Source organism: Gossypium hirsutum, chromosome A08 (genome assembly GCF_007990345.1).
Source record: "Gossypium hirsutum isolate 1008001.06 chromosome A08, Gossypium_hirsutum_v2.1, whole genome shotgun sequence".
NCBI lineage: Eukaryota > Viridiplantae > Streptophyta > Magnoliopsida > Malvales > Malvaceae > Gossypium > Gossypium hirsutum.
In genome coordinates this window covers 105,029,613-105,049,846 of record NC_053431.1, presented here as the reverse complement: position 1 = coordinate 105,049,846, position 20,234 = coordinate 105,029,613, and the positions used below count along the sequence as shown (strand labels likewise).

Here is a 20,234-nt window from a genome sequence, read left to right as displayed (position 1 = left end):
TATATCCGTTCGGGTCCAAGTCGTGTTAATAGGGGTAATTAATTGAAATTGCATTATGATTGATGTTAGAAAATATTGAATGTGAAATGAAAATGTAATAGTGAATTGAAATATGGATTGAGACATATGAATTGTGTATTCATGAATTGGATAAGGAGAAAACAAAATTATTGTTCAAATGATATGTGTATTATATTGTGAAAAACTATTTATATAGCAAATATGAGAATTGAGATATTGTGAAACAAATTAAATGTTATATGGTTATTGAAATATTTAGATTGTATATTTGGGATTTCATATTTTTTTTATATTCGGATTATAGAAATACCACTGAGTTTTACTCAGCGTACAGTTTTGTTTTCCGTACGCAGGTTAGGTACTAAATTTTGATCACCGATTCAGCATCCAACAATGGTCCCAAACTCAAATGTGGTGATGTTTTATCTTTTTATGTCGGCATGTATCTCGGGTATCTAAATAATTATTATTTTGTGGTTTGATTGTAAAGTAAATGGGATTATAAGTTTAATATTGGTTGGTTATATACATATAATATGTGTTTATGTTTGAGGTCATATTATGGCATATTTTAAGTTAATGCTAAAATGAACATGATTTAGGTAAAATAGATTAAATTTGGCATGTTTACAAGTTGGATTTGAATGATGTTCTATTGATTTCTTTTATTGATATAATAGTAGTTCCTATGATGGTACATTGGTTAGGCACCTAAGATGATTGTTATGACATGTTTTGGATTCATTTGATTGTGTTTTGAAATTTATGTCTGTTTGATCGGTAATGCTCTGAAACCCTATTTCGGCAATGGATGTGGTTTAAGGGTGTTACATATTTGCTTGCTAAGTTACACCTCTTGGTGCTATTTAAGTATAAATAATATTTTTAATTTATTTTTAATTTGTCAGGAAATACTTATTTTAATATTTTTAGTGTATTTGATTTATTAAATTTTTTAATTTTAATTTTATATAATAATAATATAAAAAATTAATAGGGTGGGTCAGGCTAGGTTGGGCTCGAGTTTTAGCATTTTTATTTGAGCTGGGCTTGGGTAAAATTTTAAGCCCAATTTTCAAGTCAAACCTATAGAATGGGCTTAAATTTTTATTGAGGCCTGGCGCGACCCATGATCACCTTTAAATTTCACACATGATATCTACACATAATGAGACTCAAATGTGAGATACCAAAGCTCTCACAAACTCAACTTGGTCAGTTGACTTGATATTTTTAAATTTGAGATTAAATATATACACACATTTTTGTTTAAGTTTATCATTATAACGAAAATTATCTCATATATCATGGAGTTTAAAGTGGGTTGAGGGTGTGACATATGTCTTATAAAATACATTAAAAAATTAAGTATATATATCAATTGATTACTTGTCACACTCTCAACTCGCTTGGAGAGTCCAAAAAACTAAGCTTTATATCAAATAATTGCCCATAATTAAAGGATTATTATCCTATACAAGAAAAACTCCACAAGCATATCTCGGTTGATTCCACTTATTTTTATGGTGTATTAAAATAATTAAAAAAGACACTTGACATTTTCCTAAATCCACTTGTGGAGTTTTTTTACTCTACTGGAATGGATAGAATAATATCACATTTTAACAAGGTATAAAAAAATAGCGTCACTAATTAAAAATAAAGATAATATCACATTTGATACTTGTACTTTCATAAGATATTCAATGTGCTACTTGTATCTTGAAAATGTCCAATGTGGTATTTGAATTATCAATATGTGTTTTATTTTAAATGAAAAACTCTTTGGAGAAGATGATCATTTACTTAAATGGAGAATATGACGTTTTTGCTTATGTAAGTTCAATATTTATTTTTCTATTAACCATATGTTTAGTAATTTATTTTTTAATTTAATGTAATTATTTTTGTTTTATTTAATTTTTCATATAATTTTATATTATTTATGTGGACTTGATAATTTGGAAAAGAAAATTCTACGTGTCGAATCTTCATTGGCTGGATTAGCAATTTACTAAGGTGTTTACATCGGGAACTATAATAAAAACACATATTGACAGTTTAGATACCACATTGGGCATTTTCAAAGTTCAAGTAGCATATTGGATATTTTATGAAAGTACAAGTACCACAACAAAACACATTAATAGTTAGGTATCATATTAGACATTTTATGAAATTACTAGTACCACAATAAAACACATATTAATAGTTTAAGTACTACAGTGGACATTTTCAAAGTACAATTACTACATTGGACGCTTTATAAAAGTATAAGTATCAAATGTAACATTATCTCTTAAAAATATTTTTTAGATGCTTGGCTTTTTTATTTAGTTTGGCCTGCCTATATTTTAAGCAAGAGAAGAAATTTGGTAAATATATTTGAAAGGTCCTTCTATTATAAAGATTTAATTAAATTAGTCTCTTTGTTATTAAAAAAATTAAAAAACTTAAATTGCAATAGTTAAATTTTATTTGATAAACAATAAATTGGTTTTTTTTAATCATTTGGAGTGGAGAATAGGCTCACACCTGAAGATGGTACCAACACCGCTTCTTAGCCACTAAACTAGAGGGGATTCAGCAATAATGGATTGTTAAATGTGACTCTAAGGGTAAGGTTGGGTATTTGGAAACTTTAATATTCCAAAGTTCTATTCTCATTTATGTGGGATTCAAGTCCAGATTTTACTTTAAATTAGGCCAATTTACTAAAAAAGCCCATTTCCAAAATTATTTACGGAAATGAGCCAATTTTTTTATTATTTATCGGAAAGGGCCGAATTCTCCGAAAGCGTGTCAACGTCACCGCAAAGTCAGGGGCTATGTCAGCAAAACACGTTCCTGGGGGAGCGTTTTTTCCACGTCAGCACAAAGCGCTTCCTTGAGGGCGCACTTTATGCTGACATGGACAAAACGCCCCCAGGGACACGTTTTGCCCTATTTTTTTAGGGTTAAGGTTTTTTATACTTGATTTATGATTTAGGGTTTAGTGTTAGGATTTTAAGAGTTTAGGGTTTTATTATGTTTAAGGAAAAATTAATTAAATTAGAGTTTAAGGTTTTTAGGGTTAATTAATTAAATTAGGACGCACTGTCAGCAAAATTACTGAAAAAAGCTTCCACGTGGACGCTCTTTTGCTACAGTAGTATTTGAAAAAATAATTTTGAGAAGACGTTTCTGAACAAATAGTGTCCAAAATGCGTCGAGCAGGATGCACTGTTAGCAAAATTACTGAAACAAGCTTCCATATGGACGTTATTTTGTTATAGTAGTATTCGAAAAAATAATTTTGAGAAGACGTTTCTGAACAAATAGTGTTCAAAACGCGTCAAGCAGGATGCACTGTCAGCAAAATTACTAAAAAAAAACTTTCACGTGGACGCTTTTTTGCTACAGTAGTATTTGAAAAAGTAATTTTGAGAAAAGGTTTTGAACAAATAGTGTCCAAAACGCGTCAAGCAGGATGCACTGTCAGCAAAATTATTGAAAAAAGCTCCCACGTGGATGCTCTTTTGCTACAGTAGTATCTAAAAAAATAATTTCGAGAAGACATTTCTGAAAAAATAGTGTCCAAAATGCTTCAAGCAGGATGCACTGTCAGTAAAATTACAAAAAAAAGCTCCCACGTGGACGCTCTTTTGCTACAGTAGTTCCTATTTGGCCTTAGACTATAATAAGTCAAATTTCATTCTCAGGTTATATAAGTTACAGCAAGAGAAATTGAGGCTAAAGTAGAATAGAAATTGAAGATGAGTGAACATATTAGTGCTATTATTTACTATGATGGTGAGGTCCGTGACACGGAGAACAGCGTTGTTTTTTTATCGGAGAGCACAACGCGACTGGTTTCTAACCAGAACATAAATTTGATAGAACTTCGTAAAAGAATTATGCGTAAAATTTTCTGAACGACGCCAATGAAAGTTTTGACAATTAAGTATCGATTTTGTGCTTTGGTTGATCCCTTAAGATATGACTCATTCGACATCAAAGGCCCTCGTAGCTTGGAGGCAATGGTGCAGATTCATTTTGTTAGTGGATCACCTTATCTTGAGTTATATGTACAATTTTCATCACCAAATGATGCATTTGCGACTTCAACATCTACTGCTGTTCAAGAAGAATACACGACCAATGCCTGACACTTCGTTAGTGGGTGGCAAAACACGAAAGCGCTCGTGTTTGGTAGTAGTATCGAATACACAACCCCTGCACGACACTCCGTTGGTGGATGGGACGTGCATTTTGGTAGGTCAATGTTTGATACTGGAAATACGTATTGGGGAATGACATCAACTTCTAGTGGTTGGCAATCCACATCTCATTGGGGACATTATGAAATGTCCACAAAAAGGGATGATATACTCCCTACGACATCCACCGGCGAGGGGACCTCGTTCGTTGTAGATGATGGTGGGTCGATGATGAGTCCGATATGGATCCACTTCAAGAGCCCAGCCCCGATGGTGCAGAAGTTGTATTATTTTCTGAACCAAAGCCTGTTCCAACCATACCTGAAGATGTTGAATGAGGTTCAGATAAAGAAGAATAAGATCCGTGATTCAAGGCATACTTGCCTCCAACCCACATGCATAATGTCGATCTATCTCAAGATGATGTGTTGAAGTTTCCAGATTTACCACACAGAAGACGTGGCCATACAAGTTCGTCACTGGATTTGGGTGAATTAGAAGTTGGTAAGGAGTTTTCCAATAAGGATAGTTTTCTTGGTGCATTGAAACAATATAGCATCATTAACAAGGTTAACTACAACGTGGTTAAATCCAAATTCAATAAGTTTGAGACCAAGTGTGCAGTACAAGACGGTACATGTTAATGGAAAATCATGGCCTCATTGAGGAAAATGACAGGCTTGTGGGAGATTAAAAAATACAAAGGTCCACATACATGTGTTGGCGGTACAGTATCACTAGGTGTTTAGGGTTTTTGAATAATATTGTTATTACGTAATGTTGCATTATTTAACGTACTTCGTTGACAGGTGTTTCACAAGATCATCCCAAGATGGATTCAGATATGTTGGCTAGCTTAATACTACCTACGGTGAAGGTAGATCCCAAAACTTCAGCGCTGGTCTTAATTGCCAATATTCATAGCCAATTGAGGTACACGCTCTTTTACCGTAAGGTTCGGATAGCTAAGCAGAAGGCGTTGGAAAAAATGCATGGTAAGTGGGACACTTCATATAATGAAGTGTGGCGATGATGTCAGGTGCTGGAGAGATATGCCTCAGGTTGCATAACAGACCTTGAAACGGCACCTGCATACTACAACGATCGATTGCTCCGTGGATGCCAAGTGTTCAAGCGTCTGTTCTGGAGCTTTAAACAATGCCGTGATGCATTTCTATATTGCAAGCCATTGGTACAAATTGACAGTACCTTTATCTATAGTAGATATACCAATCGGCTATTGCTAGTTATGATATAGGATGACAGTGAGATAATCATTCCTATTGCGTTTGCAATAACACAGGGGGAGTCGGCTGATGAATGAGATTTTTTTCTGTCTAAGTTAAGGAGGCATGTTTGCCTCCAACCTGATATCTGCGTTATATCAGATCAGGGTATTGAAATACTAGCCGCAATTGAGTAAAGGGAAGCCAATAGTATCGCACACACCATCGGTATTGCCTAAGGCACGTTGTATCTAACTACTACGGGCAATATCGATCTACAACTGAATGAAGGCAAGTGACCAACATGGGTATTTAATCTCTATTAATATAATTTTGTTTGTAATATTCAATTTATTCTGAATAGAAAGAGTGGTATGTAATTTTTGCTATCAACTTATATTGGTAGGGTATGAGATAAGTAAGGATAATTTTCATGTGATGTTAGCAGTTTTGCATTTAGTTAATAAAGAAGGCGCAGACTATCTCTGTAACATACATTTCGAACAGTAGACACAAGCATACAACGACAGCCTACAGTATGGTCATATGACCTCAAATTTGGCCAAATACATAAATTCTGTTCTAAAAGGAACGCATCATTTGCCGATAATATCGGTTGTGTGAGAGACATATTTTCTTTTAGCGGCACTATTTTCAAAGCGAGCTGCGAGTTATAAAGGCCAAATGCAGGGAAGCCATGTATGGTGCGCGAAGGTATTACAAGAAATTTAACAAAGGCACGGGCCAACAACATGCACATAGTATGCCATGATCGTCACAACCTATGGTTTCGTGTGACAGAACTTGACAGACTGAACCAAGTATTATTGGTGGGCAATATCGTGTACACTTGAAAAATAGGACTTACGACTGTGGGACGTTTGACGCACTACGTTATCCATGCGCTCATGTAATTGTAGCTTGTTAGAATCTCTGTTTGGATCCTATGAGCTATGTCGGCGAAGTGTACAAAATAGAATACATGTACAACGTGTGGAGACATGTATTTTTATCAGTCCTAGATGAACGTAAGTGGCTGTCTGTATCGTTTGCTCCATTTAAGCTGTTACCAGATAGAGAATTACGTTGCAGACTAAAGGGTCGACCTTACTCGACTAGAATACGTAACAATATGGATATCTGAAAAACAACGAACCAACAGAAGTTGTGCGGATGGTGTAGGAACCCAGGCCATACAACTTGATCATGTCCAAATAGGAATAGCTGATAGTTGTTGTAATAAAATTATATTGCATTATTTATATTTTATTAAAAATATTAAAATATTGTCTCATTCAAAAGAACATTTGTTTTATTAAAATTATAAAAAGTAAATTACAATTAAAATATTAAAAACAACTTTTATTTTATTAAATGACACAATATAAAAAAACTTTGTACAAATATATTAAAAAATTAATGTTGGTGCTGGTCGGAATCAGTGCCACATGGGGTCGTCGTCGGTTAAGTACTGGATTCCTCCTTGGTTCAGCTTCCGGCGGGGGTTGTGGTTACTGTGGTTGCTCCGGCAGGGGATCTGGTTATGGGTGTTGGGAGGATGACCCACCTTGATAGAATAATGAATGCGGTGGTGTTTACATCACCCATGGCGGAAGTGTTTAAATCCCATAAGGCGATTGGGATTGGTAAAAAAGAATAGCTTTCCGACGGCGCCTTGTGCGATTCCTCATACGATGGCAGCCTATTGATCGACGGTTGACTCGGGGTAATTGAGAACGGAGATAAACCGGGCCATGCATTCCAACATGCCGTAGGATTAGGAAAAAGAAACATATAAGGGTTTAGATACATATAAGGGCTAGGATACACACCTGGCATAATCTGAAAAAGCTGTGATATGGATGTCGTTGGTTGAAGTGTTGGGCCCGGTGACTGTATGGGCACTGTTGAAGGGCCCGGTGATTGTGTGGGCGCTGTTGATAGGCCTGCGTCGTCATCCCTTTTTCTTAGATTTAAAGGGCCTCGTCGTTCTCTTTGGACACAAATTTTCCGTCGCCTCTCCTCTTCCGACAGTAAATATAGCTTGCCATGAATCCTAAACTGTGGCATATATTCCGGCACGCACGCTAACTCAGGAACGATGATTGGTTCCCGAGTAGGTATATAATCATATCTATTTTCCCACATTTCGATATATTTTGACCAGTATCTCGGCCAATCCGTATTCAATAGACGTAAGTCGACTTTATGCTTATCATCGAGCACCTCAGATGTCACGGGAATCGGTTGTGGGAATCTCAATTGCTGCAATACTTTATCTGACTGGTGCATCTCCACGATAGCATAGTTGACCAATGGAACCTTCACATACCAAATGTTTAGATTTTGAAAAATTCATCAAGAATTACTGCCCGAATTGTCGGATCCTCGTATGGTATCCATTAAAACTATATGAACATGATAAAAATATTAGTTATATACATAATACTAAATACTAAATACTAAATACTAAATACGAAACGACTATTTTATCATGTATATATATTTTATTTAATACTTACTTGTGCTTTCGGCCGTTGGTCTAATAGAAGCCATATATCTTCAAGAGAGGTGGGTATTCCAACATAACTCGCCAAATAGTTCCGACTAATTAAATAAATTTTTAACATACAATTATATTATAAATTTATGTAATGATTGTAAAATCTAATATAAAATTTACCTCGTTATCAGTGGGAATGTATATGGGTGGTTCACTCGAGGACGTAAAAATGGAAAGTGAAACCGTGCCCATGATTGTAGTAGTGATAGGCAACCTTCGATTTTGGCTTTATTCTATCGCGTTGCCTCGTACATCTCCCGGCACAATGACCCACAATTAAATTTACCAGCTGCTCTAAAATCAACAAGTTTCAGTAGCCATCTCAGATGTACGCAGTTTCGTGACAAGTCCGGCATCAGATAACCTCCAATCATCTCAAAAATGTATGCCCGAGCATATCGTAGTCTTTCTAGTTCAGTCAAATCATTATCTGGCTCTAAGAATGTGTCTCGTAACCAGCCCATCTCGATCCGACCTCCGTTAATATTATTCGAAATAGCACCCAAAAGCTAGTAGCATACGGCTCCCCAATCAGCAGATTGAGCGGACCCGTTGACTGCGTGTCCATCTATTGGCAATCTCAATTGCACATTTTCCAGAGTGATAGTACACTCTCCGCATGGAAGATGGAAAGTGTGCGTCTTAGGTATCTACCTCTCTATCAATGCACTGATTAGTCTCGGGTCCAACTTGCACCCCCGGCCTATCGTGGCCACGTGCCAAAAACCTGAGCCCCACAGGTAATTCTCTATCAACGGAGATGGAGGACCAGACATATTACAGATATAGCATTGCAACACCTGATCTACAGACTGCTATAAAAAATTAATTAAAATTGCATAAATGAAAAAAATATTAAATAGTATTGAAAAATTAATTAAAATTATCACTTACCATTATCATTTGATCGACGGAGATGTGTTTATTATCGAGACGAATTAATTCTCCGGCTATTGCTAACACGATCGAATATTTTTTAATTTAAAAAAACTAATTAAAAAAATTAAAAAAAAGCTTTTTTGCAAAAAGTAAATAGAGCTTTGAGAAAATGTGAGAGAAATTTGAGAGAATTTGAAGAGAATTTAGAGAGAATTATGAGAGGACTTTTGTGTGAAAAAATGAAATGGGAGGCCTTTTATAGTTTTTTTTTTGACCATTGGAGGTCAAACGGTCAAGTGATTGTTGGAGCGGGGCAAAACGCTCCCCTAGGGACGCGTTTTGCTGACACAGCCCCTGACTTCGCGCTGATGTGGATGCGCTTTTGGAGAATTTGGACCTTTCCGGTAAGTAATAAAAAAATTGGCCAATTTCCGTAAAAAATGGGCATTTTTTTAGTAAATTAGTCCTTTAAATTAACTTCATTACATATGAATTTTGTCAAAATTTATTATGATCGGAATTCAAATATATTTTATATGTAGATTTTAAATTTAGATTCTGTTCTAGCTTTAACTTTTTTACATATGAGCTTTGTTAAAATTTATTATGATCCAAACTTGAATATATTTAGATTATTGATTTAATAATGTGGGTAGATATTGATTTTAACAAATAATCAAATATGCATCATTATTATTATTTTTTTGTTGTATAATCACAAGTATCTTTATTCGTTTTACAATAAAATCAGGAGTATAGAGATAAAGGTCTCCTAACAATGATGAGTCCAAGATTTAAATTTAATTCAAATACTTGAAAAAGAAATCAACTTCCACTTCTTTTAATGATTTTGTTTGTAAAAAATGCATTATTATAATTGCATATAAATTTCATGATTAGCCAGTCCAAACACTTTTCTTTGACTCTTTTTATTCGTACAATTATATTATTACACAAATAATTATAGATATAATGATTTATTTGGTACTGCAATTTTATAAAAAGTCATTTTAGCTTTTAATTTAAATTTTTGTTTTTTTAGTTCTTAAATTTGCAGTTTTTTATCAAATCACCTTAAAATTGATAGAAAAATTAATTTTTTTCCACTTTGTTGATGTGGCATACATGTGGATTACCACATGTATGACACGTCAACATTTAATTAATTTTTTAAAATTTTAAAAATTCAAAAAATATTTTTTAATTAAAAATTTTTAAAAATATGAAACTTATGGAAAATATTTTTTAATATTATTAAAATTTTAAAAAAATAATTAAATATTAACATGTCACTTGCGTGTATACCACATCAACAAAGTTAACAAAAAATAACATTTTTATCCATTTTGAAGTGGTTTGACAAAAAATACAAATTCAAGGATTAAAAAGATAAAAAATTAAATGAAAGGTTAAAATGATATTTTTAGATAAAGTTGGAGGGCCAAAAAATTATTATGCCATTATTATAAATAAAAGTGAACAGCGGTTTTGCCGTGGCTTAAGGTGACAAATCATCGTAAAATTGGTAAAAGGAAATGATAATAAAATCTGATAATGGTATCGACCGCACGAGTGGGCAAACCCTGTGGGGGCAGTGTTTAATCTTTTTTAATTATACATTATTTTAGGTTTGATGAGAGCTGTTTGTGTTAGTTAAAGTCTAGGCAAAAGCTTAATAACAAGACAAGTGCTCTTTGATTGTTAACACTTTAAAGGGACAAGTTTTATTAAGGAAAAAAATTCAACGTTAAAATGTGTTTGATTTTTATCGACAGACAAAAGAAAAGGTCTTCCCAAATTTTGTGGGAGCTTTGTCACTTCAACTTCCTACATCTTTATTATAATATATGTTTACATACGTTGATATCGTTTTAGCAGTGCTTTTTTTCTTTAATTACACAACTCTTTTTAATTTCAATATATTAATTCAAAAACAGATCATTTAATTTACACATTCCCTAATCAATTACATGAATAATAATAATAATAATATAATAACAAGCTAACCAATGTAGAACATGATCAATACTAATATTCAGAATTAAATCAAATCAATTTTAAAAAATAATCCACACATGATAAATTTTAAGTTACAACTTATATATGATTTATGCAAAAAGAGGAGTCAAAACCCTCAACATTTGCCAATGGAGTCAAGATCTCATTCCCATGATGAAATCTTTTTATATTAATATTTAAAATATTTTATGCATAAACTTTAAATATAATTATTTTTAAATATTTTTATAAAAATTAATTAATTAAAATATTTGAAATAAAAAAATTTCAGAACTAGAAAAGCACTACAACATTAAAATATAGGCATAAATATAATGATAAATTTAGTTCTCAACATTTAACTATCTCGTCATTTTGGACTTCAACAATTAGATTTTAAAGGTACGAAAGTGCCAATTTGTTTGATAGTCTATATATACTTCATAATAATTCAAAACAATAATTAGAAATCTCAATAAATTTTATCTATGTCAATAATGAAGTCTATATAGATTTCCATGTAGGTTGTCATATTAAAATTTTAAATTAATCAAGTTACCTATAAAAAAAAAAGAGCTAAGGTAATCCAAAAAACAAGGCAAAATAGATAAATCATATGGGAAAAATTTATAATTTACCTAAAAAAATACTATTGTATTTTCTTTAAAGTTACAACTATATCAACAATTTGAATAAGATAATATCATTATAAATTTGGAACTAAATAATTAATTCAACAACAAACAAAAATGGTGGAAGTCATTCAAAATAAATTCATATGGAGCTATGCTGTCCAACACGAGAGCAGCTGCTTCAGGGGGGTGTTGTATGGGATCATACCGAACTGTGGTTGTGCGAGTACTCCAGACTTATTGGTCGTTGCTCTACTAGTAACGCTGAATTTTGGGTGATGGCCTAAGAAAAGTGATCCTTTAGATGGATAACCTAGCAGCGCTATCCAATGCTCAATAGTAGATAAGAGTATCAACACAATAATGCAGTAGTCGATCAAGGAAATGATGCATTTGGGATTGGGAGGTTAAATTTGTACATGTTTTTAGGGAGGGAAACGGAGTTGTGAACGGCATGGCCTCCTTGGCTTTCAACGGTGCACTCCAACTTCATGTTTTTGCAGCACCACCTAATGGCAATTTGCAAGTTCTCCATGATGATTGTATTGGAGTCACCTTGCCACGCTTAGCTTCATTACTTAATGATTTATTGTTTTCCTTTATTAAAAAATAGAACTAGAATAAATGTGAAGGAGAATCCAAATATTTATACATGGTGCTTTAAATTTGAAGACTTCAATTTTATCATTGAATCTCACAGGTTGAATTTTAAGTAACTAATTGGGTAAATTCAAGCCATCGCCTTTTATGATTAAATAAGTATGAATTTGTTTCAAATTTAAGTTAATTCGATTCCTTTTATTTATATGAAATAAGTTAATTAAGTTTGAAAATTGACAAATCTAATATTATTAAATCAAATATATTTTAAATTAATTATTACATTTTTTAATTTATTAATAATATTATAATTACAAAACCAAACATATTTGAACCAATTATAAACAAAATTAATTATTATAGAGCACAATAAGACTAATATTGGAATAAAATCAACACATGATAAAATTTAAGTCAATAAATTTAGAGATTTGCACTGTGATAGATTCGGAAATACGGCTTAAGGGATAGGGGAAGTCCTAAAAATTTTTGAGGGCGGAATTAAATTATATATTTTTATGATAGTAAAAATATAATTTCGCTATTTTAATAGCTTATATATTTATAATTTTTAGAGAATTAAATTAAATTTTTATTATTTTTAGGAGCTAAAAAATAAATTTAATATTATTTATTTAAAATTTTATAAATTATAAAAAATGTAAATAAAAAAATTTTCATTTTAGAGACTAATTATTGTCAATCCTAAATCTGCCCAGCTCACACGTGATATACTCAAAGATGAAACGAATAAGGGCATATTGGAACCTTAATCTTTGGCATTTTTAATATTTGAAATATTTTTTTCCATAAACCAATTTAGGAATAAATTCTTTTTTTCCCTCAACGGCGATCGTACGTGGAATGCCAAAGTAGGAGATGAGGGAGTTGTATCATGTGGAACTGTTGAAACGTCATCCGTCGGTCATCAAAATCGTTTCTTTGACACACGTGTCTGCATGTCAATGGTTCTTAGAGATTTCTGTCAATGCTTCCTCTTCACAACACACGGATTGGACAAGAGCCGGACGGCGCGGTGACACGCTGTTACGTACTGTTTACTTTACTGTATATTTACCGTATTATTTTTTCTTTATGTTATCATTTGTTGTTTATAAATGGTTAGTTTAATATACTTACTGAATTCAATAAAATAATTATGTTTTTATTTTATTATTATAAATATCACATTATTCACTTCACTTCAATTAACGTTGGGTAAATTATATCAACTTAAAAAACTAGGGAAGGAACGTTACTTTTGTATGATTCAAGCGAACGGCGCGTGGGTCCCGTTTGAAAAATGATGTCATCTTTTACCAGGCCGTTACGTTCTTAGAAACGGACTCAACGTGGCAAGCCAAGCATTTGAATGGCTCACGTTGGCCGCCTCTCGATGCTTTGAACGCTGAATTTGAGTTTTGACCTTTTTATTTGGTTTTTGCTTCTTTTCTCTCTTGTACATAAGAACTTTTACTCCCTTTTTGGGTTAATTTCGTTATACACCTTTGAACTATAGTTTAAATTTTAAATTGGTCACTAAACTATAAGATGTTGTAATTGCATCCTCAAAATATAAATATCATATCAATTAGGTGCTTCAGTTAGTCTAGCTATTAGTTTTGACATTAAATGGCAACTCAAATTTGAAATTGAATATACTTAACACATATGAATCAAATTATAAAAACGTGTATACCTATTGTATGATTAACTCAAATTTTGATAAGTTTTACTAACATTGGTTGTTTATTTAATATATTGCATCTAAACTATCTACGTAATAAACACACACATATTTATAATTTAATCTATGTATTTTAAATATGTATTATATCATATTTGAGCTAGCATTTAACACTTACATTGATGACTAAGTTGATTGAAGGACTCAATAGAATGATAGTCTGGGGATGTATGGTTGAATTATTTGGTGATTTTTACAAATGGTATTAAAAGGTTTATTTTGCATCTCTTTGTAGGGGCGTACAATATTGTAAAAGGTGTCACGCAATAAGAAGAAAAGTGAGTATAGGAAGATGATCCACACGACAAAACACTGTTGTAGTTGTTTGTCATCATCAAATTTATTAAGTTCATTAACATTTCCATTTTTAGAGGTTTTCTTGATGCGAGCTTACCTGACATCTAAACCCAGCAGCCAAGAAATATATATATATAAATAAATCTATGCGTAAGAATTTTGGTAGCGTAATTTAGATGGTGGTGTGGTGTCTTTTCCATTGCTAAAAGTAACCTTAACACAACCCAAATTTAGAATAATATTTAATCCCTTTCTTCATAATTCCTCCTATATATATACACACATCCATTAATGGAGTTTATGTTTAAGTTGAAAACCTCATAATCATTTATTAAAGCCCTACTATATAAAGTGCTTTAACCCCCGAAATTAAATCGAAAAATAAACCTGTGGGTGGGGTAATGAATTAACCAAGTTATTGTCGAAAAAATTCAGTGGATTTAATTTGGCTTATTGTATCGAAAAGGAATGCAATACCCTTTTCAACATATATAGACAGATAGATAGAGTTGGGCAGTTGGCGTCTTTTGCCCTCTACGCAGCTTAAAACACGCAGTGGCAAATATAGACACTTCCTTTGGACACGTTTCTAGTTTTAAAAAGATTTTATTAGATGGAGCGATAAAAAATTCCGTGTTTAATAATTAAGTTAACTTTATTTAGGGTTTTAATCTCACTCGGTTTTGTATTTAGTTGAAACTCAATGTAACTGTTAAATATCGAGAGCATGTATATAAATACAAGTTGAAGGGTATTGGCATGTGTTTTGTTAGAAAATTCACGAGATAAAGGGGGTAGTAAAGAAAAAATAGATAAGCTTATCGCATGTTTGCTTCACGCAAGCAGCTTAATAGAGGGTGGAGTTTGCTCCCTCGCGTGGCTTTAAAGACTTTCTTCTAGTGTTTTAAATCCTCTCCCCCATTAAAATAATCCTTACCACTTTCAACACCTCAAAAAAAACCAATACCCACCAAACCAAAAACCAAGACACCCCATAATAAAACCACAGCTCTTCTTACTTTCCTTCTTCACTCCTTTTTTGAAGAAGAACCCTTGATCATGGGACCTATTCTACTACTTTAAGATCAAAGTGTTGCACGGTTTAATCATGAGTTCAAATCCTAGTAACAGCGGTGGCAGTGTAGGCGGTGGTTCTGGCAGTTGCAGTGGTAGTGCTGCTGCTGCTGCTGCTGGTGGCGGCGGTGGAGGAGGGCCTTGTGGCGCTTGCAAGTTTTTGAGGAGGAAATGTGTGCCTGGTTGTATATTCGCACCTTATTTCGACTCGGAGCAAGGTGCAGCCCATTTCGCAGCGGTTCATAAGGTTTTCGGTGCAAGCAATGTATCGAAGCTGCTTCTTCATATCCCAGTTCACAAACGACTCGATGCGGTGGTCACCATATGTTTCGAGGCTCAAGCTCGGCTTCGAGATCCGGTTTATGGCTGCGTTGCTCATATCTTTGCTCTTCAACAACAGGTAAAACACAAACCCCAACCATCTTTTGGAACAACCCTTTTTTCATAGCTGTTTGTTTTTAGCAGGACACGGTTTAGTTTTTTTTTGTCTGTTTACTATCCGTTTTGTCTTCTTTATCCATCAAGTAAAATCCAGGAACCCTAAAGTTTCATTTTACTGTATTTCCCGAAGGATTAAAAGTCGATTCTGTTCACATTTAACTCTAACAGAGGCACAAGGGCTGTCTTTAAAAACGCCCAAATTTGATGCTCGTTGGGATATAAGCAAATAGTTGTACGGTCAAAAGAATAAAAATGCATGGGGCGGAGTAGGGTTAGCTGTTTTGGGTGCAGGTTTTTGCATTTCGCTGAAATCTAGAAACGTTTTTTTTTTTCTTTGCCTTCTCTTTTATTAACAAATCATTTGGTCGGTGGGCGGTTACCTCAAAGGAGTGGCCAGTTGTGCAAATTATGCATTTTACAGGTATTCAGGAAATGGTCGGGTTTTTATTTTCTTCTTTTGTTCTGTTGGGTTCGGTTCATTGCTAGTTTTCTTGTAATTGGAAGCATGAATTTAAGGAAAATTAATGTTCACAAATGTCATTAATCATCGGTCAAAGATATATAATTTGTAAATTAAATTAAATGCACTAATTTTAAATACAAATTCAGCAAAATTCGATAACCCCATAAGAATCGTTGCTTTTTTCTAATTAGAAATGGATTTATTTTTTCATTTCAAAATAAATCTTCTGTCGTCCATAAAAATGTGTTTATATTTAATATATTGTTATTGTATATAACTTCACACAGGAACAAATTGTTAAAATTTTGATTTTTATTTTTTTAAAAAAATAATGGAATTTTAGAGTTATTAGTGAGCGGATGTATTAAATATAAATCTTTAGAAGAATTTGGATACAAGCTTGATCATTTTACTGACATAAACTTTTATTGTTGTTTTATATATATATATTTGGTAATTTCTTGGCAGGTGGTGAATTTGCAAGCAGAACTATCCTACTTACAAGCTCATTTAACTACACTAGAGCTTCCATCGCCTCCTCCGCCACCTCCGCCACCGTCACAAACTCTAGTTGCAGCACCTCCTCTCTCGATATCAGACCTCCCATCAGCCTCTTCAGTGCCGGCCACATACGACTTATCATCACTTTTTGATCCAATGGTAGCGCAAACTTCATGGGCCATGCAGCAAAGGCAAATCGATCCACGCCAATACGGAGGGACCGGCTCAGCCTCATCGACCGGTTCCGGGGATCTCCAAGCCTTGGCTCGTGAGCTCCTCCATAGACAAGGGTCACCACACCTGCCGTGCACCGATGCTTCAGTGTCACCGGCACCATCACCCTCGCGATCGCTCTCTAAATGAGACTGACCCCTTTCGTTTATCATATGCTTGCCTTGAATTATGTTATATTGCATTTAATTTTCATGTTATATTTCATAAGGCAAGTAATCGTAATAACTAACCTCGTTCTTTATTATTATTATTATTATTATTATTATTTATGTTTCTCCTCGCTTTTAATATTCCATTTTTGAGATATGATTGAAATTCAAATTACCTTATTTTTGTGGGAAGCGTATATCGATAATTGATTTTCAACTATTTATCCCCTCCCCTTAATTTGCTTTACATTCACTACATTTGTATGATTAATAAACTTCAATACATTTTTCTTGGTAGAAGGAAAATAGGGCAAGCCTAAATAGAAGAAAAAAAATTAATTACTAATTGATTTCACAAAAATACTCGAACGGATGACCTCTTTTAATAAGATTTAATCTCGAATGGCGATTTTTCAAGTACCATTAAATGATCAATGTCATTATCAATAATTTTGGCTAGGCGATCCGCCACTTTATTATTTATTATGTCGGTACTCTTGAAATTTATTTTCTAATCTTTGAGACACAATTCATTAATCATCTGAATTTCAACAACATTGTTTACCGTTGCAAGTCAAGTTTAAAGAATTTCAATAAGAAAAGCATTGTCGCTCTCCAATTCAAGTTGTCTAAATCCTTTATCCTAGGCTACTCTCAAACCTTCAAGAATTGCTTTGGCTTCAATCGGGAAAATATCTGTTATACCTATTGTCATCTTGAAACCAAACAACTAGCCATTGCTTGGTCCTCTTGGCACTTCGCTGATTGCTGCTCCTAAACTGCATCTTGATAATGATCCGTTAACATTAATTTTGGTCCATTCGACAATTGGTTTTCGCCGACAATTTATCGTCATAGATTTGCCATTTTACCATGTTAAATACCTCTCACATATTATTTGGTATTTTATAAAATATATATAAATTCAAAAAAGAAAATTTATTTAAAATATTAAATTATAATTTTAAAAAAATCAAAATGATAAATTTGATGCCTTAAACAATCATACTAATTATTTTGTTGTTTTAAAAGAGTTTTCAAATATATATATATATATATATATGGTATTCAACTTGGAAATTCATGATATTGTCAACAAAATTTTAAAATGCTTGAATCTCATTTCAATCAACTTGATTTGAAAAGATTTCAAATTAAGTTAAAGATAATAAAATAAAACTCGTCACTTCAAAATATTTTTATTTTGATTCGATAAGGAATGCTTATCCTAAACTAAGGTGATAATTTGTAACAGAAAAGTTGATAGGAAGAAACAATTGTTGATAAAGATTAAAGAATGTGGGGGTAATGAAGAGATTTAGAATTAAAACAGTGTATAAACGTATACGCAAACAACAAATACAGATTGTTAGTTTACAGATGTTTTTACTTTTCTTAAGATTTTTAATCAACTGTCAATGTTTAATATTTGAATATAAACCTGTAATGAATTGCGATGAAGAAACAAAAAAAAAAAATCCTCAAGTGATTTCATTCAATTTAAACTTTGGTTTTAATGGATTAAGTTTTCGAAGACAACTTCTGAAATTCTTGTATTTATTTGGTTTTATGGCTCTAAAGCTTAATATGCCCCTTTTTACCTTTTCAACCCCACTCAATCATATTATTTTAACACTGAGTTCCATTTGTAAAAAAATTCAAATTTGATTCGATAATTATCAAGTTAAACTTGAATTAAGTAGCTCGAGCTATCAATCAAATTGAATTCGAACACCATAATATCTGATTCAAATGACTTGAACGCCTAATTGATTTTAATATAATTTTATATCTTGAAACTACATTTTTGCACTTATTATATAGAAAGAGCTTAAATACTGTTATAGTATAAGATTACAGATGTGATTAACGTGTGATTAGTTAGGTGGTTAGGCAGTTAACAAGCTGGTAAATTGTTAACAGCAGTGAAGGATTTCTCAAGTGTATATAAACATGTATATGGGCACAATTCAAAGCAAGCAAAGTTGAATAACATTCTTTGAATAAATCTTTTTCTATTCTTTGTAACTTTTCTTCAAGAGTTTATTAGCTTACTAGGTTTCTATCATGGTATCAGTCACACGGTGACTTTCGGGCATGGCTACCAATCTGATTCCTTTGAGCCAATGGCTCGGTATTTCTTGGTGATCATGTGGTCACGTCGTTTCCTCGGCATGAGGTTGTGAAACTTGATGCTGATTCGTTCATTCAGTGGCAGCAACAGATTCATCTCATTCTTCGTGGTTACAGATTGCTCGGTTTTCTTGATGGTACGTTGACGGCACCGCCGAGGTCCGTCTAGTCCTCCGATGGTACTCTTGTCATCAATCTGTCTGTATTACTTTTTGATCAACAAGATAATATACTTACTTCGTGGTTGTTTTCCACGATAAGTTCCTTTTTTTTTGTCTGCCTTCACGAATGTTCGGCTTGCCGGTGATGTCTGGATCATGGCAAATAGCTTGTTCGCGGCCAATACTAGTGCGAAGCAGTCGTAATTGCGCCATAAGTTTCATTCTCTCCGGAAAGGTAATCTCTCTATTCGATTGTATGTTGACAAGATCAAAAACTTGTGCGCTCTCATTGCAGCGTCTGGATCTCTGATCTCAGGGGCTGAACGGACGACGGTTCTTCTTGCCGGACTCTCCTCTGAGTTTGAGGCCATCGTCTCTTCTGCGTCGCTCTCTCCAGTCTCGTTACCTTTTCAACGACTTGTCGATGCTATGATTGAATGTGAAGCTCGACAAATTCGGTCCGTTCAAGATGTTTTAATTGTTGCGAATATTGTGAAGGGGACTCAGTTGCAGCCGACAGACGGGGCTTTTAGTGGTGGTCACTCCTCTGTTCGTGGTCGTGGTCGAAGCTTCCGTCCACGAATCCAATGTCAGATCTGCCATAGGTTTGGTCATCTCATGCAGCAGTGTTACTACAGATATGATCGTGATGGGCAGTCGCAGTTGGAAGCACCGGTGGTGCGACATGGCGGATCTACGTTTGGTGTGGTTAGGGGAGAGTTGGAGCGTGAGAACATACCTCCTGAGTATGGTCAAAATTGGGGGTCTCTTGGTCAAAATTAGAAGTTTCAATTTCGACCGAATGGTGGAGTGGATATTGTTGTTCTACGTGGGCCACATGCAGGCTATGTAAATAGTGGTTTCTATCCGTTTGTCCAATATGGTAATGGGCAGAATAATATTGATGGCCCAAATT

At 33.6% G+C, this 20,234-nt stretch overlaps 1 protein-coding gene across 1 annotated transcript; it reads left to right on the top strand.

Moving 5' to 3' along the window:
* Positions 1–14,931: 14,931 nt before the first annotated feature.
* On the top strand, positions 14,932–17,148 carry LOC121204474 (LOB domain-containing protein 18). Its single transcript, XM_041074301.1, has 2 exons — positions 14,932–15,636; positions 16,609–17,148. Exons 1-2 carry the CDS (start codon positions 15,271–15,273, stop codon positions 17,002–17,004), a joined length of 762 nt encoding a protein of 253 aa, XP_040930235.1. The 5' UTR covers positions 14,932–15,270; the 3' UTR covers positions 17,005–17,148.
* The last annotated feature ends 3,086 nt before the right edge of the window (positions 17,149–20,234 follow it).